This window comes from Arachis stenosperma, chromosome 3 (assembly GCF_014773155.1).
Source record: "Arachis stenosperma cultivar V10309 chromosome 3, arast.V10309.gnm1.PFL2, whole genome shotgun sequence".
Classification (NCBI taxonomy): Eukaryota; Viridiplantae; Streptophyta; class Magnoliopsida; order Fabales; family Fabaceae; genus Arachis; species Arachis stenosperma.
This window is the reverse complement of record NC_080379.1, coordinates 132,706-152,862: the sequence shown is the minus strand read 5'-3', so window position 1 is coordinate 152,862 and position 20,157 is coordinate 132,706. Positions and strand designations below refer to the sequence as shown.

The 20,157-nt window shown below is 34.8% G+C and overlaps 3 protein-coding genes across 7 annotated transcripts; all 3 read right to left on the bottom strand.

Annotated features, from left to right (window-relative positions):
• Positions 1 to 303: 303 nt before the first annotated feature.
• Positions 304 to 4,981, bottom strand: LOC130969445 (heterogeneous nuclear ribonucleoprotein Q-like). Of its 5 annotated transcripts, XM_057895172.1 has the most exons (11): positions 4,819 to 4,947; positions 4,655 to 4,712; positions 4,453 to 4,468; positions 3,357 to 3,863; positions 3,148 to 3,264; positions 2,873 to 3,013; positions 2,133 to 2,306; positions 1,518 to 1,725; positions 1,262 to 1,425; positions 938 to 1,020; positions 304 to 566 (listed from the first exon to the last, which is right to left on the bottom strand). In XM_057895172.1, the coding sequence occupies exons 4-11, from the start codon at positions 3,852 to 3,854 to the stop codon at positions 407 to 409; spliced, it is 1,545 nt and encodes a 514-aa protein (XP_057751155.1). In that variant the 5' UTR covers positions 3,855 to 3,863; positions 4,453 to 4,468; positions 4,655 to 4,712; positions 4,819 to 4,947; the 3' UTR covers positions 304 to 406. The 5 variants fall into 5 exon arrangements, with proteins under 5 accessions (XP_057751155.1, XP_057751152.1, XP_057751151.1 ...); XM_057895169.1 differs by lacking the exon at positions 4,453 to 4,468 and having other exon boundaries at positions 3,357 to 3,920; positions 4,819 to 4,981; XM_057895168.1 differs by having other exon boundaries at positions 3,357 to 4,532; positions 4,819 to 4,961.
• Positions 4,982 to 6,695: 1,714 nt separating this feature from the next.
• LOC130967400 (uncharacterized protein At2g27730, mitochondrial) lies at positions 6,696 to 9,817 on the bottom strand. Its single transcript, XM_057892236.1, has 4 exons — positions 9,641 to 9,817; positions 8,803 to 8,939; positions 7,974 to 8,012; positions 6,696 to 7,133 (listed from the first exon to the last, which is right to left on the bottom strand). Exons 2-4 carry the CDS (start codon positions 8,908 to 8,910, stop codon positions 6,921 to 6,923), a joined length of 360 nt encoding a protein of 119 aa, XP_057748219.1. The 5' UTR covers positions 8,911 to 8,939; positions 9,641 to 9,817; the 3' UTR covers positions 6,696 to 6,920.
• Positions 9,818 to 11,273: 1,456 nt separating this feature from the next.
• LOC130968913 (uncharacterized) lies at positions 11,274 to 15,027 on the bottom strand. Its single transcript, XM_057894416.1, has 3 exons — positions 15,000 to 15,027; positions 14,239 to 14,353; positions 11,274 to 12,052 (listed from the first exon to the last, which is right to left on the bottom strand). Exons 1-3 carry the CDS (start codon positions 15,025 to 15,027, stop codon positions 11,431 to 11,433), a joined length of 765 nt encoding a protein of 254 aa, XP_057750399.1. The 3' UTR covers positions 11,274 to 11,430.
• Between the last annotated feature and the right edge of the window lie 5,130 nt (positions 15,028 to 20,157).

The window sequence follows — 20,157 nt, the reverse complement described above, 5'->3', positions numbered from 1 at the left end:
CTCAACATGATTTGGCACATTCCTAGATTTCTATTTGTTGACGGTGTATAATTGTAATGCCAAGACTATATAAATTGAACACATTAAATGCTTGCCGTAAACAATTATGCAAATATCATTCCATTTTTTACTTATATAGCCTTCAGTTGTAGCTCTAGATGATTTACATTTTACGCTTCCAATATTCTACATGTGTAGGCTTGTGTATTTTATATTCTAAAATTATCTTCCTTAGATTATTTAACATAATAAAACTTCCAATTCAGGTTCTAAACGGCCTAACATGATAAGTAAGATTGAATCTACAGGATAAACTATTCAATTATAAAAAAATTGCTTAACAAACTTCACTAAATTTGAACGAAATTCTTAAGGTACGAAGGAGAATACACATTTAAAAGACCAACTAATATGGGCGGTATCTATGCCCCTGGCTACTATTATTATTGTGCCTTCCTTTACTTGAACTGCTAGCATTCCTGCTGCTACTCCCACCACCACCACCCCAGCCACCTCTCTGAAAGAAGGGTGGTGTTCGTGAGTGCACTCCCTGACCTGGTTGTTGCCTGAAAAAGGAAACAAAATTGCTTTAGACCCCAGGCAAATTAGTCCCTGAAAGTCAATTTTTAACATAATAATATTTAGTTATTCAAATAGTTAGCCTTTCATACATTTATCTTTTGAATAGCAATGTGCATCCAATTTTCACGTTAAGGGGTTAATTAATGTGTCCAATGAATATCTTTTAATGATTAGAGTGGATACATTTAATCTTTTAATGACTAAAATGTTAGAATCTTTCAGGAAATATTTGCTCTAATTATTGATATAAAGCATCATTGTAAAGTTTAAATGCCAATCTACCAAATGTTTTACATTAAGGTAACATGTCATGCAGGTAATATACATATCAAGCAACAGTTGGCTTTTCACTTACAAGACATATCCAATCCGACCGTCGGCCAGAAGCATAGGCATCATGGAAATTTCAGCAGGAGCACCCCTTCCATACATTGAGGGCTGCAAAAGATGAACCCCAGTCATCAAGACGAATTGATTTGAATGTTGTAACAAGTCAAAGACATATAAGGAATAAACTTGTGGGTCTGATATAAATTATTCCTTTTGATGTTTAAAATATATCGGAACATGCAAAAGAGGTAGGCAATGCAATAAGCTTTAGATTCTTTCTAAGTTAGCAGAGGGTAACTTCCTGTTTGGAGAAGAGTTAATAATATAATGATAACAAACATGCACACACCATCTGTGCAAAACCTGGGGAACCATATCCCGCGCCAAGGGCACCAACCAAACCGTAACCAATATGTGGGGAATAGCTTGGAAGCAATCCTGGCTTCTGCAAGTTTGATCCTCCAGACTTTTGATCAGCCTGTGGCTTTGCTAGAGAGCAGTTCAAAATTTGACCTGATATTTACAAAAACTTATTTAATATTGGCCAGTGTTTACAACCTCACATAAATAGTTAGGAAAATGGGAAAAATTGATGCGTATGTCACCTTCTAATTCATATCTTTCAGTGTTTTTTAGTGCTTTCATAGCACTTGACCTCTCTGCAAAATGTACAAAACCTATTCTATTCTTTTCCTGCCCAGACTTTGGTGGTGGAAGAACCACCTTTGTGATCTTCCCATGGTGTTCAAAAAGCTTCTTCATCTGCTCCTGAGTTACATTCCTAGGCAAGTTCTTCACATATACTGCCCTCACCTGTTCATATATGCTTAAGATCTCACTAAATGCAATTTGTATTGAGCACTGGGTAGAGGATTAAACTGTTAAAATATGATAGAAACCAACTACAAGTTACGAAAGTTATCTAAATGAAAAAATTTCAAGGAGTGAGAGAGAAAGATGAGGAGAATCAGGGAAATGAAATTAGAATAAACAGGAAATGCCTGTTGTTTCCTAGCTGCTGAGTTATCCTGTAGTGAGTGCATGGAAGGAATTGTGAGTGATACAAGGTAAATGGCCCCTAATGTATATGCTCAGGGATTGAAAAGCATTGTTACATTATTCTTTCCCTTCTCGTCTGTTTTTTGTACTCTTTGGTTCTCGTCAAAGTAACCATAACTATCACTTGAGTGTAAAAACACAAAAGTTATAAGAGTCCAGACCTGAGATGAAGCAGAGGAATCAGCATTTTTAGGGTGAGCCCAGCTCACCGTTGGAGCATTGTCACCTAGCTTAAATGTTGAGCTCATCATCTTTTGCCTTGAATATTCAGCACATGCATGATTATAATAGTCAATAAAAGCAAATCCACGGTTATTTTTAGTGTTCTTCATATCCTGAAATGAAAATTGAACCAAAAGTAAACAAATGTTAAAAAGAAAACCAAAATATTGGCTTTATGTTCTGCAGCTGCGATGCAACAAATGAAGTTTAGGAAACCTGTGATTTTTAAAAGGTTAATTACTTTGTTAGTCCCTATAGTTTCACTAAATTTTTAATTGGATCGTTATAGTTTAAAAGTTTGTAATCAGGTCCCTATATTAGATAAAAATTTGTAATTAAGTCCCTACCGTGTTTTTTTTTTCATAAGAAAAATAATAATCTTAAATATTTGCTTTTAGAATATTTCACAGTTCATTCTATATCAAACACACACACAAAAATATTCCAAAAAGAATTTGTATTTTCTAACAAAAAAAAAAGTTTGAAAAGACCTAATTAAAATTTTTTATCTAATATAGAGACTCAATTACAAACTTTTAAACTATAAAGACCTAATTAAAAATTGGAGTCTGAAACTATTAAGACTAGCAAAGTAATTAAACTTAAAAAAAAAAACTAAAAAACTAAAAAACTTTATGATGATATAGGCATACCTCTAACACAACAACATAATATATACCTTGACTAGTTCTAAACCAGTAACTCCAGGTGCAACATCAGATACAACCTTCCTGAGATCTTCATCACCCCAGTTTCTGGGAACATTGCCAATAAAAAGACGGTGTTTTGCTTGAGCTGTTGAACATTTTATTTTTCTACCCTGAGAAATTCATCTTTGGTATACTCAGGCATTGAAATCACAAAATTGCATTAAACGAACATAATTTTCTGCATTAGTTATGAGGAGAAATTGCATAGTATATAGTTCATACTGATTTAAAAATATAATATTACCTTAAATGCTTTACTGTTCAGCTCCTTGATGGTTTTAGAAGCCAATTCCACACTTTTAAATGTCACAAAACCAAATCCCTTATTCTCAGAAGAATCTTTTCCTTTCATTACACGAACCTGTTCTCACCAATCCTAAAGTTACCAGGTGATACTGTATATTTGTATCCATATATATAAAAAAAAAAAAAAAAAAGATATCACAGGCTTACCTCTGCAACTTCCCCAATAGACTCACAAAATGCTTTCAAATCCTCAGTCGAGGCATCAAGTGGAATATCACCAATATATACTTCAGACCCATGAGGAGGAAGAGATAGAAGATCAGCATGCTTTTTCTTCTCATCCTTATCTTCTGCCTTGCTACTGTTTTGCATGCTATTATCTTCTTCCATTTCTTCAACCTCTTCCACCTCCTCCGGATCCTCTTCCTCCTCTTCCTCCTCCACCACCTCAACCTCCTCCGGATCCTCTTCCTCCTCTTCCTCCTCCACCACCTCAACCTCCTCCGGATCCTCTTCCTCTTCTTCCACCTCTTCTATTTCTTCCACTTCCTCTTCTTCTTCTACTTCTTCATATTCAATTTCTTCTTCCATTGTTTCCTCAGCATCATTTGCATCATCAAAATCGATCTTTTCATCAGATTCAGCTGGATTTTCAGGCTCGGATGGCTTAGCAACTGATGAAGAATTTGCCTTTCCCCGTGGCATCTTATGAAACTAAGTAAACAAGCTTGTGAGGCAACTGTGAAGAAGGCATAGAGGCCAAAAGAATTCCTGGGAAGAAGTATGCACATATCGAATGGAGGAAACAAAATGAAAGACCAAAAACGAGTTGTGGCGAATGAATCTCAGAAGGAAACCCATGCAATGAGAATAAGAATTAGCAGGCCGCAATGTGAAAGACTTTTACCAAAGGGACAACGACAACATAATTTAGCAGCATTGACAGGCAAGTACAATAAATGAAATAAGACTTGCAAAATGAAACAACAAAGGTGGTGGAACAGAATTGAATCTGTAACCCAAATGGGTACAGGTTTAAAAGGGATAGTGGATGAGCTCAAGGCCCTTGTATAACATAAAGTCAAATGAAGCAAAGCCCCTCAAGAAAAATCCAGAATTGCAGGCATGAAAGCAGAACAAACTATGTTTACAAGTAGCGAGAGTCCAACAAGTTTGATTACATATTACGAGTCAAATCAGGCATTAAAGGGGATGAGATAGCAGAACAGAAGGAGAATCACGAAGCCTACACAAGTGTTCCAATCCCAATCTCAGTAAAAATAATAGCACATAGCAGTCTTACTAATCTGTGCACGTTCCTGCCACAAATTTACATACAAGTTCTGAGATAATGATGGTGTCACAGTTGTACTCTTCTACTACCTTAAATTACATAATAAATTTCAGAAAACCTAAAAAAGAAATAGGACAAAATAAATTAACCAGTTCAATTAATCCGTGTACGCGCGCACGAGAACAGAGAGAGAGAGAGAGAGAGAGAAAACCTGTATGGGGGGAGAAGAATGAAGCTATAGGATCCAAATTGGAGGAGCTGAAATGAAGCTAAATGAAAGCAAAATACTATCGGTTATGGATCCCCCCCAAAAAAGGAAGCAAAATTGTAGCTTTAATTAGACAAGTAACGAGAATGGAAAAACGGTTAACGAACCCTAGATTCGAGTGCCCCACTCACTGATTCTCACAAACACCAATGTTTGTGCCGCCGCAACTTGAAAACTGCCGGATTATTATTCTTTTGACATTAGGAATGAAATAATTCGTGAAGACCGAAGACAGGCCAGCGAATCAGGGGTATTAGGTAAATCAACTAGATCTATATTTAAAATCTGTTTTAAAATATGATTACTTTAAGAAGTGTTTTAACTTTTAAAAATATTTTTCAAGATGTTAAATAATTTTCATGATGTTTTAAAAATAATTAAGAAATGTTTTAAAAACATTTAAAATATGAGTAATTAATCATATTTTAAATTGATGCCATTTTAAAGTTTCAATGCAAAAGTTAAACTTTTTTTGTTTTGTTAGGGTATTTGTTAAGAATGTATATACAAAAAAGTTTTATACTAAAATAAAAATTGAAATATCAATGATATTAAATACATAAATAATTATATTCTCTAAAAAACATCATTTGCAGCTTTGTATATTTAATATGGGCGCTTGTTGTTAAACCCAAATTTTATATCTTTTTTTATTTTCATCATTATCATTTATTTTATTATTGGTAGTTGATTGTTAACTAAAAAAATATTATTATTATTATTATTATTATTATTATTATTATTACTTAAGATAAAGATTCCAACTCATAATCTCTTAGATGAGTATGGAGAGACTAAAAAAATATTATTTATTATCACATATTTAAGTTACTAGATAAATGATATATGAATTTCTCTTTTTACTTAATATTATAGTCATCATATCTGTTTTATAGGAAATCTAGATTACTCAATTATTTTTATAATCATCCCAAAAAAAACCTAATCCGATAGGAATAGAATGAATGTAATATCATTTATGAAAAATTTGCTCTATTATTAATGTATTTAAATATAATTGCATTTCTTTTTATCAAATTTGATGACATGGCCAAATGCTCTCTGGAAAGAGAAACAATTGTATATTTAATAATAATTATAATAATAAATAAATCCTATTTCATTAATTTATAGATAGCGGAATGTTAGAGAAAAAAAACAAATAATATTCAAAAATATAAATTAAAAATATGTTATTAGACTGTTAAATAAAAAATATTAAATTAATAACTAAAAATACTAGTAAAAAATAATAAATTTTGTTCTTGAGCTTTTCTCTTATAAATACAATAATACATGAATGGAGGATGAAAGGCATCCCATGCATCCTATCCAAATATTTTAGGACGAATGCAATAATTTGCCTAAATATATAGCGACTAAAGAGCATAGGGGCAGAGTGATTCTGCTGTTTATTGGTTTCTCAGTGATTCTAAATATATATTATCATAGTAATAGGTGTGGTGTTATAGATACATACATAGAAAGGGTGTGATGTCACTACTGAGATACCTACTGCAAGTTGCCTGTTCTTCAGACTATTGCATCCATACACCATCCATGACACAATTGGATTTAGCAAAACTTCCTCTTCACCTACCAAAGTTGAGGTCCCAGGAATATTTATTTAAAGTATATATATATTCTATTTTTTATAAAAAATAATTGATAAAAAAATATATTTTATATCATAAAAGAAAAAACTTTGTTTAATGTGTTTGGTGATGTTACACAAGACACAAAATGCTTTCAATTATTTTATTTTGTTTTATTTTTGCATTTCACTAAGAGAAACACAGATTGATAACATGTAGTCTAACTAACCTATTAACTAACTTGACTACACAGTCTTCATATGTTATCGCAATTATCTCATAATTCGACCTCCCTCTCGCTCCATTTGAGCAACTAGCTAGAAGCATCAGTTTAATATATATCACATACTTTTGGATCACAATCTCAACATGCCAACGACGGCAAAGAAAATGATTAACCGCATGACATTTGAAAAACTATGAGAATCAATTTCGATGTTCCTCATGCTAATAGAATCAAGCATATAGGGATTACAATGAAACATCAGAAGAAATAAAAAAACACAATGGTAATTGTATGATGCAACAAAAACTGTGTTTGGTCATTTATTTCTGTGCAACTGCTGCAACCGGAAGGTCCAAAACCAAAATCAGAACATACACCATTGAAATCTTCAATCCTGCACCTCTGGCTTTTTTGCAGTGCCCTTGAGGTACCAACCCAAACCACTAAGAAATGTTATTGTACCTGCCACAACTGCATAATTCCGGTACTTGTCAGTTGAAACCTTTTCAGCTGATGCATCTGTATGTGCTGAGCCACTGGGCTTGGCATCAGGTACTGAACCCCCTGAGCCTGTGGCTGGCTTGGCTTCTGATTGAGGTCCCTTCATTAGAATAGAAAGTTTACTACTAAGTTTGAAGCTCATACTGAAACATAAATTTTATACTCAAATGGAAAGAAGTTGCTAGCAAGCAAGATACAGAAATAGAAAATAACACAATGCATGGTACAAACAGGAAGTGGCTGAGTAACCAAAATTGCATGTCCTTCACTTGTTCAGAGACACAGCCATGGGCAGAATTAAATGGAATCAACTTTCACCTTAAGTTTTAAGCTTTAAAAGTACAAGGCACAAATATTAATTGACAAGAAAAGGGGAAAGGAAGCAGCATGACTGAAAATCATTCTCATAGCAAAATGATTATATGGAATTATGGCTTAATTATTAAGGGCCTGTCTATGTGCATTAATCTAAATTATCTTAAGTATACATTCTGGTGCATCGAATACAAGACACTGGATGAGTAGATCAATTATGGGATTGTTCCAACATCAACCCGTTTCAACTTGGCAAGTCAGTCAGCCAACACTGATACTGCAACCTTTGTCCTCTTGAAATCAAACACCACTAAAAGAAAAGGTGAATGGTAAATCTACTTGTAATATAATCAGAGTCTACAATGATCATATTTCTTTTTTGGATATCAAATGGGCTGCAGAGCACATTAACTATTTGTGTATAAGCAGTGTACACTTTTAAATGAAACAGATACATTATATATCCAACGTCAGCAAACTAGAAGCAGAAAACTGAGTCGAGGACCTAAGGCAATAAATAAAAATCCATTTAATTTTGCTAAATATTTTCAACAAGCTTATAATGTACTTTACTGAGATTTTAACAGAAAAAAGAAAAACAAGAGTGCAGAATTTGAGGACATACCTTGCGAGCAAGCTTCTCCAACTTCTCTTGCTCAGCTTTCTGAATTATTAAAATAAGTAAGCACACTACACATATGCTATCAACAAGAAAAAACATAAACCAACTAATACAAACTCTACTTATGAGAGCTAGCAGCTCGCATCTTTCTCTGCAGTAATTGAGTGGACAAGAAAGAAAAAATATGGATGAGGCTTCTACTTTTATATTTATGACAATGAGTACTTGAAGATCCTGAACAATAATCTGTTTTCAGGTGAGTGCTAAACTAAAACTGAAGATTATCTAAGCACACAAGTGAAAATATAAATCACATCATTTTGTTAGAACACAGACAACATTGTATGTCCCTGCCAATCTGAATGAATTATATAAATATAAAAAAAGGACAGCCCAATGCACAAGTAACCCACGTTAACGCAAGGTCCAAGTCGCACCCAAAGGATGTAATGTACGTGTCCCAACTTGATAATTACATTAGTGGCTATTTTCACATCTTGAACCCGTGACCTTGAGGTCACATAGAGACAACTCAACCGTTGCTCCAAGGCTCCCTTCTGGATGAATTATATAAATGATTACAAAAAATTAATCAAAGAAAATTTAAAACAATTGAATTTTGATTGTTATTAAAGGAAAATATTACTTCAAGTTAACATTCTTCAACACTGCAAAGAAGGGCTTCGCCAGCATAACTGATCATCACATGTCCTTAAAACTTCCTATTTTATCAAATTTATAACAGCATCTTCAAACAAATTTGGCAGTCCCTAGCAGGAAAAAATTAAAACAATTGAGCAGCACACTATGCTATAGCAGCTTCTCAAGTTACCTTAAAGTATGCATTTTCAGCGGCCTTCTCCTCCTCACTGAGTATTTTTCCAGAGCCGCTGCTAAATAGCCTTCTAGATGCATTTCTTGCAGCCACCCGCATTGCCATAGCAGTTAGTTTTTTTCAAGTCCCAATCTCTGCAAATCAGAAAACAAATAGCAAGCTTACTTGTTATACATACAAGAGTTACAGCATTTAACAGAGTCAAGAAACCAAAGTTCTATACTCCATACGCCAAACATTTCAGCTACGAAAAGGCCAATAGTTTCAAAGGCTTGATAAAACAACGAGTAGGCAAACACAAAGAAGTAGATAGGGAAAAATCTCAAGTCTTAAAAGGTTTCATACTAATTATGTAACCCGAAAAAGCTCTAAAAGTGTAGAACTAACCTACATATATGAAAATCTCTTTTTCTTTTTCCACATATTTTAGATTTCCCTTGTGGTTATATATTCGGAATAATCCTCACTCATGAATTAGCATAAATATCCTGCTGCAGGTATTACCATTTCGTATTTTAAGGATGAATTAACAAGAATAGCCTAGACAAATTCGAAGCGTCGTACATGTAAAGAATGATCTAAACGAAGAAGAAATTCCGATAAGAATATGAGCTACTTAAGAAAGTGAAATTCGATGATTGAATCAATGAATGAAAGATACGAAAAACGTGAACCCTAAATTTAGCATTGCATTTCTTGGGAAACATGTTAAGAGGAAGATTCGTGACAACTCAAATATCCTATGGATCCGAAATGGAATGAAAATGAATCGAAATGCTTTTCAATGAGAATGAGAATGAAGAAGGAATGAGTTCAGGGAAGAGTAGCAAGTTACCTCAGTCTCGAGAAAAATTTGGCAGTTGGAACAAAGGCGTGAGTAGTTGCTGTTGGCAATTGCTATTGGAACAGGAGTACAGGTTAAGACTTGAGGGTATAAATACGGTGCCGTTTAGGAACTTCCGATGTTTCATTCCAGTATTCAACAAATAAATGCTTCAATTTGGGGTTCACTTGTAACCGTAACTTGATTATCTGTTCAAAATTTTATTATATTGATTTTGGATTTGATAGGTAATTAGGCGAAATCGGATCATATCCGATTAAATACAATCTTAATTAAATTGGATATTAATTTTAGGATCGAAAAATGTGAACTAATCTAATTATTCCATTAGTTTAATATTAATTTAAAAATAAATAAATTTTAATAAAATATATACATCTTTATTTTTTAACTTAAAAAAGTTTTTTAAATTATGATAATTATTTAAATTTAAATTGATGATATAGTATCTTTTATTATTATTATTTTTCAATTTTTGTATGAATTTTATTTTTAATTGGATACTCAATTATCGAACCAACATATTTCGAATTTAATTGGTTAGAATTTACTTATAAATAATCTTAAAATTATACCAATTTAAACCTTTCAAATTTAATCAATTTAATTTTTATTTTATTCCAAATCTAAACCAATTTTTTTTTGTTTCTCACGGTATCTCTCAATCCATGAGAATCCAACAGGTTAAAGACTAATCTGTCGCATTACTGAGCTCCATTTAAGGGTTTGTCGCTGGTCAATGGTTGCTGCATGCACAAAGCAGAATTCAAACCCCCAACACTTGTTTAAGCAGACTAGTAAGTTAACTACTAAACCAACCCAATTTAGTTAATCTAAACCAATCTTATCCTTCAATATTTCTAATTTCATAACATCACATTCACATTTTTAAATTTTAATATGGATTTTTTGTTTTTTGGTCAAATTACACCCTTACATACACACTTTTTTTTTAATTGGTTCTATACATCAATTTTTTAGTTATAGCTAGAATTTGAACTCGATGCATCTTCTAACTAGACAAACATATTGCCGTTAAACCTGTGTGACCTTACGGTGCAATTTTAATATAGGTTTGAATTTGATGAAATGCCCAAGAATAACCCAATTTTGTGTATTTCTGAATTATAGAAAAAAAATATCACCGACCGAAATCGCTTGATCTGTTTGGCTAGAGGAGAAAGATCGAAGATAGGCCCAATGCACGGGGCGATTTGGTTATTTATCACTCTACTCTTTTCGTTTGTATGAACCCAGTTTAGTGGTTTGTCACTTTATTGTACCCTCACTAGTTGTTTTACACTGATTCGATTTTAAAAACCAGTTCAAGAGTTTAAAACTTTAATCAAAGCTAAAAACGCTACAGTTTGCTTCTCTGCACTAATGCCAATGTTACACAATTATACTGTATACAACTATACATGGCAACCCCCAACCCTATTAAATTTACCAAGTTTTCAATTGTTCCATTTTCTCTCTCTCTTGTATACTTTGCTGCACTCGCAGGTCACAACGCCTTCAACAAGACAACAACAATCTTATTTATCACATTCACACAGTTAAAACTAGAGTTGGAACTAGTTGATATTGAACGAAAAGAAGAATTAATATCAAATTAGGCTAAAGTGAATTAAAAAAAAAACTAAAATGGAAGAAAAAATAAAACGATTGAAAGCTTTGATTATCACCAATTCCCAAAAATAACCATTTTCCTCTCCATTGTTTAGAGTACATTCCCAAATTCCATCACTGATTACTGGTTCATTATTCAGTTTCACTAATTAAGCGGCAAAAAGTTCAAGTTCCGAAGTATTTTCCTGATCAATGACATCAAGGAACACAGGATCGACAGTAACGTGGCTGTCAACGTGCACCTTAAAATTGTGGTCCCACCAAAGCACCCTGGCGGTGCCGCTGATATCCACGGCGGCGTCAAGCACCATCTCGCGCCTGGCCACGTCAGCGACGAAGCACTTGGCGTGCTGGGCGAGCTCCAGGCCGCGGAGGCGCGCAGGGAGGCGGAGGAGCTGGCAGGAGCGTGGGGGCTGGGAGCCGGCAGCTACAGCGGCGGAGCCGAGGAGGGATCCCTTGTAGAATATGGACATGGCGGTGGAGGAGTAGTGAATGGGTGCGATGTTGGGGTTGGTGACATGGACGGTGAGGACTAGTTCTGCATCGAGGATGGTTGGAAGGTTGAGCTTGAAAGATGTGAAGTTGATGGAGATAAGGTGGAAGGTGGGGTCCTTGGGCTTCGCTGAGAGCACCGCCATGGCTGCCACCGCTGATGCCGCTCCGATAAGCGCGGAGGTCCAGCTCCACTTGACCTTTTTGTCCATAGATTGGATTGTTTTATCGGAGAGGATGATGAAGTAGAAAGTAGAAAGAACGGAGATGTGTTTTTGTCTTTTAAATTTTAATAATGCTCTTCCTTATTTTTTTAAAATTAAAGACTTAAGAATTTCAAAATAAAATAAATATTTTATTTATAAAAAATATATATAATCTCAAAAATATTTACATTTTTTGTGAATTATTATATACCTAATTTATAATGCGAGTAATATATATATTGTAAAAATATATGTATAATAAATTAATTAAAAAAATCTTGTTTACAAATATGATATGTGTATTTCACAAAAAAAAAATTCATTTACAATTTAGGATATATAATTTTTTTTTCTCGAGTATTCTGTAAAAGATATTATAGTATTCAAAAGTTTTTGTTTTTCATTTATATTAGGAAACGCATTCCCTGCGCACTATTACAAATAATGAAATAATTAATCGATTCAAACTCTTCTCTTATTCTTAGCTTTACTTACAAATGACTAGTGGTGATGGGTGAGCTTATTTTTTTTAGTGTTTATCCAAATAGTGGCATAAGAAATGGTGAATATGGAGATGTATTTGGATGTATTTCTCCTGTATTTATACGCACATGCTGTGTGAACTTTTTGGCTATTTTGAAAATTTTTTAATTGATGAATACATGAACAATTGGTCTTAAGGAGATTGACAATATTGGATACAGAGTTTTGTTGGTATTAGAAGCTAAGAACCAACAATTCTATTATCACATATTTTAGATTAGATGCAATGAACATATGCGAATAATGTTTGATGTACATACTACATAGAAAGATTTATGACTTAACAAGTGATGGAGTTGTATCCTAAGATTCGCAATATTAGAGGCTGAGATAGATTTTCTACATCTTATATTACTAACCACTCCTATATTATAGTACGCAGCATCGGTTGAATATGTAGACGAAAAACTTTATTCGGATGAAGATTATGTTGCTGCAAGTGAATCATTTAGCAACAGTGATGTTTCTGATGAGTTTGTGCCAAGTTTTTGAAAATTGGTTTGGACCGGCTAATTAAACCGGTTCACCATGAAAAAATACAGCTCGGATAAATAATAAAATCGGAGATTTCAAAAATCAGAGTTGAACCGGTGAAGAAATATAGCTCTAGGATTTCATGATATTTGTAAACATCTACTTCTAATATTGGTCACAATGCTTATGTGAAGGACAAAGTAAACTAGAGAGAAGATGGTTTATGTAGTATTTTTAATTTGGATGATATTTTAAAATTTATATTAGACTATAATTATGTTTTAGTGTGTTTATTTATATTTTATTTATTATTTTATTATAAAACGATTTTTTGGTTCAATCACGATCGAACCGATTGAACCTATAAATTAATAAACAAATAGCTAAAACGGTTTGATAATCGATTTAGTTTTTAGAATCTTGGTTTATGCAAAGATCTTAATTGGTGAGAGAGTTTGATTTCTACTATTAACACATTTGTCAATTTCAGATGTATCAAACTGTTTTTAGTCATTATCACACTGTAAATCTTGATGTAATGGATGATGATGATTTTTTTAACATTAAATGTTGTGATGATTATAATATAAATGGTGGTGTCAAATTCTATGTTGCCACATATTTGGGAGTAAAAAAATTGTTCATATTGCAGTAAAGAATTATAGAATTAAAAAAAATACAGCATATATAGATGTAGAATCTGGTCAGCTAAAATATCATTGTCAATATAAATAATTCTCATCAATTATTTGTAGAATTTATACAAAATGTTTCCAGCATGTGTTTTAGAGCTTTTACTTCATGATAAATTATTTTAGATGTTGGTATTTTGTTTTTATGAGTATTTCAGATGTTAGTAATTTTTTATTTGCATAAACGTAACTTTGGGAGACCTTACACCTATTTGTTATCGAGATGACATGTCATTCTTGTGGTATGATATAGTATATTCACTGCACGGTAAGTGAAAAGTATGAGTCTCAAATTTTCACCACTCAACAAATACAGATATATCATATACGAGAATTGTCAAAGACAAGATTCTTAAATTATGTAGCATAATCAAACCTAACCTCCCTAATGAATGATAGGAGCATATTATTGAAATAAGTAAACTATATTACTAAAATATTATAATCTAACCAGAAATTATTCAAATCTAGCAAAATTTATGATCATCTAACTTGAAGTATCTGCCAAAATAATTTATTTTAATCTAACAAACTTTCTAAATCCTAAAACATATTTGTTTTTGCCTTGATGTTCCAATGTATAACTCGTCTCCTGTAGAAGTCGGCGAACTTCTTAGCCGAGGTGCGATATATGTCGGTGATAAGCAAAACGGCGGAGTGGGGACCTGCAAAAGGCACTCCGACGCTCAAGTAAGTAGATATTTTAGTGAAGTTATGTTTTAAGAATATTACACATACTTCGGAGACCTTTTCGGTCTGTCCTTTATAGTCTGGAAGATGAGGATAACTGTTTTAGCCGAATAATAACGTCTGTCAGAGGAGTTAATGGCTTATCTGATGTTACGGAACAAGGGGTCAGTTATGATTGTGTTTAAATCTTCGGTTACATTGCCAAGCTATAATCGTGTAACTGACGTGTACTGGTCGTATCACAACCCCCAAGCTCAGCCTGGTCTCGATGAGGCAGGTTGAGCTTTTAAGCTTTTGGCCGAGTTATAGCTCGGCAAGGGGAGCCTCCACATCAACATGGCTCAACGTTTATTTTTTGTTGGCACCTGAAAAGACTTAAAGACAGAAGTTATCTTGGAAACAAAAAATCTTTAATGTGGGTGCAAGTTCCAAAGCGGCTTCCCAACCGTTGATGATGTGGCTCATTGAATGGTTTGTGATTAATTATGGAACTGAACAATTTATTAAATGAATGGCTAGAGTTATTTTGGGTTTTGAAAAACTTGGAAACACGCTTTCTGCTTTAACCAATGTCGTTCCGGAAGCTCAAGAAAAAAATGAGTAAAAGAGGCTAGTGAATACCCTTCCCCTTTGACTTTTTATCCTCCATTGTTTGTTTTAGTTTTTTGAAAGATGGGTGAGAAAAAGGGGAAAGCTTTGCCTAAGATCAAAGATGATAACTCCTATGACTGGGTTGATGGTGATGTGAAAATACAGGCTTCCCTCTTTGTTGATAAAGAGAGCGTTAGTAAAGTAAATACGAGTAGGGTGGTGAAGCCTGGTTTTCGTCTGGAATTACTGCCATGCAACCGGTCTGATCGAGTTTTTCATAGAAAAAAGGATTTTGAAAGTTTTTTTATGTATAGTTGTGTACTTGAAGAACTCCATGTGAGGTTACCATTCACAGATTTTGAATGTGATGTTTTAAAACAAATGAACTGCGCACCTTCCCAGCTGCGTCCTAATGGTTGGGCATTTTTTAAATGTTTTCATGTTTTAACGCAATTTCTGGAAATTGAACCTGAACTAGAGCTTTTCTTTTCACTTTTTCAAGCCAAGGGGGTTTTGAGAGGTCTATGAGTTAATTTGAATAGTACTCATAGATTTGCTGTTTTTAAACTCTACAAATCCTCTTTTAAGGATTTTAAAGAGATTTTCTTGAAGGTGAAGCCAGTAGATGAAGATTTTCCATTTTATCTGTATGAGAATTTGGGAGAGAAATTCTCAATGTACTGGTGTTGCCAACAACAGCATATATTAGGTCCCGAGCTTATAACTCCTCGGAACGAATGTATAATAGCATTTCTTGCGGAGATGGTTGATAAGGGTGGTTTGATTTCTGTATCCAAGTTACTTCCATGGGAGGAGGATAAGTCGACTGTCTTAGAGTATTTTGGTGAGAGAACTGTATGATAGATTAGATTATCATAGTCATTTTTATTTATCTGATGAATGCTTTTATAATTTGCAGCTGGTAAATATTCAGGGGTGTCAGCATCAAACCTAAGGGCGCATTTCAAAGCCAAGAATTTTGAGGGATCGTCCTCAAATCCTGACAAGATGGAAGGCGAGGCTGAAGTTAACCAACCACCACCAAGGAAAATGGGAATTGTTTTCAAAAAGAGGAAATCAGACGTGATTAACCTGGATAAAGAAGGGAAAGGTATTCAGCTTCGGGAGCTGGTGAGCTTTACTAGCAAACAGGAGAGATTGCACAGTTTTAACGATGAGGGAGATGGGTCGTCAGTTTGGGACAAGAAATTTTCATTCAATGTCGTTGCCGATGAGGTTGTCTAAGCTGCATCGGACATGTCACGAATTGAGGAGGTTGGTGATGTAGGGGTTGATCAGTTTCTACAGGTCAGTTTGACGGATGATTTATTTTCACACATACAGTATAATTGATCAAAATTATTCACTGTTCATACAAAATGAAATTATAGGTTTTAAGTTTTTGTCTTGCTAGCAGAGGCCGCTGTTAGGAGAAAAAATACAGAAAACTACTGCTAAAAACGACCGAAGTGATTGGCCTAAAGGGGCAGGTAGAAATAAAGGAGACAGCTTTGTCCAAATTAGAAAAGAAATTGTCCTCTGTGGAAGAGGAGCTGAAACTGATGAAAGGGATTCATGAGAAATATGTGGATACTTTGAAAAAGAAAGAAGACGAGGCTTCTAAATTGAGCACCCAAATTATTGAAGTTACTTTGAAAATGAAGAAGGTGGAAAGCACTCGAGAAGCTGATATTTTGGACGCTTTTGCCGAGGGCTTTGAGCGTGCCATTACACAAGCAAAATTTTTCGCTCCTGATTGTGATTTTTCTACTATGGACCCAAGTAAGATAATCCGTGATGGACAATTGGTAGATGATGAAGAGGTAGCTGAAGAGGGTGATGACAACCTAGCAGATTAAACTATAGAAGAATGTTTTGTTGTTCTTCTCTTTTGTTTTTTGTTAACTGTCTGGATTTGTGGCTTTTGCTAGGATTTTTGAACTTTTTAGACTGTGATCTGAAGTAAGCATATGTTAGCTTGTGTAAAAATTGGTGCTTTGAACGTTTTATGTTTAATTGCTTTGATCGAATTAGGCGTTATCTATTCCTAATTGAGTGATCGGTTCCCTGACTAATGAGGGTCTGGTGATATATGCTGAGCATTCTAAGCAATAATTAGCTTAGTGTCGTATAATTTTATAGAAGATGAATTGTGGTCTGAATGATAATGTTTCGAGTAAGAAAAATTGTCGGCGATTGATAGCCATAGATTTAGTTGAATAAACTTGTTTTAAAGGATAACTGTTATGCATAAGTAATTGGAAATAATAAATATGCTAGAAAATAGCAAATTGTATTTAATATTATTGTAATACCTTTACAAAAAGGTCTCAGATGAGCTAGCCTCGTTAAAACCTCCTCGAGAAAAACCCTTTAGGGATAAAGATCAGGGTAGGAAAAAGAGTACTAGCATGTTCTTGTTATTAATTGTAGTAGCGCTTTAGAGAATTAACATTCCAAGTGCTAGGCATTTTGGTGCCATCTAATGCCTTTAGTCGATAAGCTCCTCGACCGACAACCTCATATACTTTGTAAGGCCCCTCCCATATGCCAGCGAGCTTATCATGAAAGGGGGGCTTTCTGGCGTCTTCAGTTTTTCTTAACACCAAATCTCCCACATCAAAAGATCGGAAATGTACTTTCTGGTTTTGTCTGTGGGCTATTTGCTGTTGTAATGCTTTGTGGCGTACAGAAGCCATGGTTCGTATTTCCTCGATTAACTCAAGCTCGGCGAGCTGGGCTTGGTCATAGTCTTCGGCCTGTGTCCTCAGCGAGTGCTGTTAAATCTCGATAGGTATCATAGCCTCGGATCTGTACACCAGACGAAATGGTGTTTTCTTAGTTGTTGAATGTACTGTGGTGTTATATCCCCATAAGATTTTGGGAATAAGCTTGGCCCAGAGGCCTTTAGCATTGTCGAGATTTTTCCTCAAAGCCTGTAAAAAGACCTTGTTGGCGGCTTCAGCTAATCCATTTGATTGTGGGTGTTCGACCGACGAAAAGCGTTGCTTAATCTGTAAATTTTGCAAAAAAAGTCTTAAATTTATGGTGGGTAAACTGGCGACCATTGTCAGTGATGATATGACGAGGTATACCAAATCTACAAATTATGTGTTTTCAGACAAATGATATCATTTGGGAGGATGTTATTTTTGCTAGAGGTTGGGCCTATACCCATTTAGAGAAATAATAAATTCCCACAACAAAAAATTTTACCTGTCCTGGAGCAGTGGGGAAAGGTTCGAGAATGTCAAGCCCCACTTATTGAATGGCCAGCTTACGTCTGAGTGATGGAGGTTTTCTGCTGGCATGTTGATGACTGGAGCATGCTTCTGGCAATTATCGCAAGCTTTCACTTTTTGTCGGCAATCATCCCATAACGTCGGCCAATAAAAACCAGCGTGAAGTATCTTTTGCGCTAGGCTTCTTGCTCCAGTGTGAATCCCACATATGCCCTCATGAGCCTCAGCTAAAATAAGGTTGGATTCTGATATGTCTAAACATCTTAAAAGAGGTCAAGAGTATCCTCGCCTATACAAAGTATTGTTTAGTAGTGTAAACAAAGAGGCATGTCGCTTGAATTTTTTCTGATCGGTTACACCATCTGGAATAACCTCATCTTGAAGATAATGTATGTAGGGATTTTTCTAACTAGTTCCATCATTGATATTAAAAATGCTGGCGGTATCAATGCTCGGTTTATCTAATATTGATTGTAAAAGAGTTGCAGCATGTGATTGTGTAGTGGCTAGCTTTGATAAAATATTTGCGCGATGGTTTTGATCCCTAGGGATATGATTAATCTCGATTTTGGAAAAACTAGTTTGAAGGTTTTTAACCACATCCAGATATTTTAACAAAATGGGATCCTTTGTTTGAAAACATTGATTAACTTGTTGAACAACCAATATGGAATCACAGTAAACCTTTTATATCATTAATCTGTAAATCAATGGCTAACTTGAGCCCAGCAATGAGGGCATCATATTCGGCCTGATTATTACTTGCTTTGAATGAGAAATGAAGAGAATGTTCCAACACTATGCCCTCCTGATTTTCAAGGAGGATGCCCGCTCCTGATCCCTGAGGGTTGGAAGCGCCATCGACAAATAAAATCCATTTGAAGCTTCCTTCATCTGGTGTTGGGGCAGTGAATTCGGCAACAAAATCTGACAAGTACTGTGATTTGATAGATCCCTGAGGTTGATATTGAATATCAAACTCGAAAAGTTCAATCGACCACTTGATCAACCTTCCTGCTAACTCTGGTTTGGCGAGCACCTGCCTAAGTGGCAGCTTTGTTCGGACATTAATAATATGAATCTGAAAATAAGGTCGGAGTTGTCTTGCTGAACCTTGTCATTTTCTGTAACAAGAACAGAGCTAAGAGTTGAGTCAGTACTAGATAAGTATAAGTAAAGTGGCTCTCCGAGCTTAGGTTTTTGTAAAACTGGTGGTTTTGAAAGAATTTGTTTCAAACTAGCAAATGCAGTTTCACAGTTTTCATCCCATCAAAAATTCATATTTTTCCGTAAAGCTGCCAATCTCCCAATCAGACACTGGACCTCTTTTATCATCCTCGGGCTTTGCATATCCAGTATCGCTTGACACTTGTCTGGATTTGCATACCTCGGCTAGTTAGGATGAACCCAAGGAACTTGCCCTCCCGAACACCAAAGCCGCACTTTTCAGGGTTTAATCTCATGTTGTATGATCGTATCTGTCCAAAAAATTTTGCATGGTCGGTAACGTGAGAACCTCTAATTTGTGTTTTGGCAACCATGTCGTCCACGTACAATTCGATATTCCGACCTATTTGTATATCAAAGATCCTATTCATTAATCTCTAATACGTGGCCCCTGCGTTCTTAAGACCAAAAGGCATGACATTATAACAATAATTACCATATGCAGTTATAAAAGCTATTTTTTCTTGGTCTGATGGATGCATAAGGATCTGGTTATAACCGGAATATGCATCCATGAAACTCAAGGTACCATAACCACAAGAGTTATCAACCAAAATGTCAGTACAAGGTAAGAGGTATGCATCTTTGGGGCAAGCTTTATTTAGGTTGGTAAAATCGACGCACATGCGCCATTTACCGTTGTTTTTCTTTACCATAACAATGTTGGCCAACCATGTTATGAATCTGATTTCTCAAATGAAGTTGGCGTCGATGAGCTT

Coding starts and splice junctions, on each gene's coding strand:
- LOC130968913 (XM_057894416.1), bottom strand. CDS start 15,027: ATGGAGGATAAAAAGTCAAAGGGGAAGG. Junction 14,354..14,999: donor TAAAAAGTCAAAGGGGAAGG/GTATTCACTAGC, acceptor TGCCTTTTGCAG/GTCCCCACTCCGCCGTTTTG. Junction 12,053..14,238: donor ATCAAGGCAAAAACAAATAT/GTTTTAGGATTT, acceptor AAAATTTAAAAG/ACAAAAACACATCTCCGTTC.
- LOC130967400 (XM_057892236.1), bottom strand. CDS start 8,910: ATGGCAATGCGGGTGGCTGCAAGAAATGCATCTAGAAGGCTATTTAGC. Junction 8,013..8,802: donor CTGAAAATGCATACTTTAAG/GTAACTTGAGAA, acceptor TTAATAATTCAG/AAAGCTGAGCAAGAGAAGTT. Junction 7,134..7,973: donor TGGAGAAGCTTGCTCGCAAG/GTATGTCCTCAA, acceptor ATTCTAATGAAG/GGACCTCAATCAGAAGCCAA.
- LOC130969445 (XM_057895169.1), bottom strand. CDS start 3,854: ATGCCACGGGGAAAGGCAAATTCTTCATCAGTTGCTAAGCCATCCGAG. Junction 1,726..2,132: donor ATTCCTCTGCTTCATCTCAG/GTCTGGACTCTT, acceptor ATATATGAACAG/GTGAGGGCAGTATATGTGAA. Junction 1,426..1,517: donor TGAAAGATATGAATTAGAAG/GTGACATACGCA, acceptor TGTAAATATCAG/GTCAAATTTTGAACTGCTCT.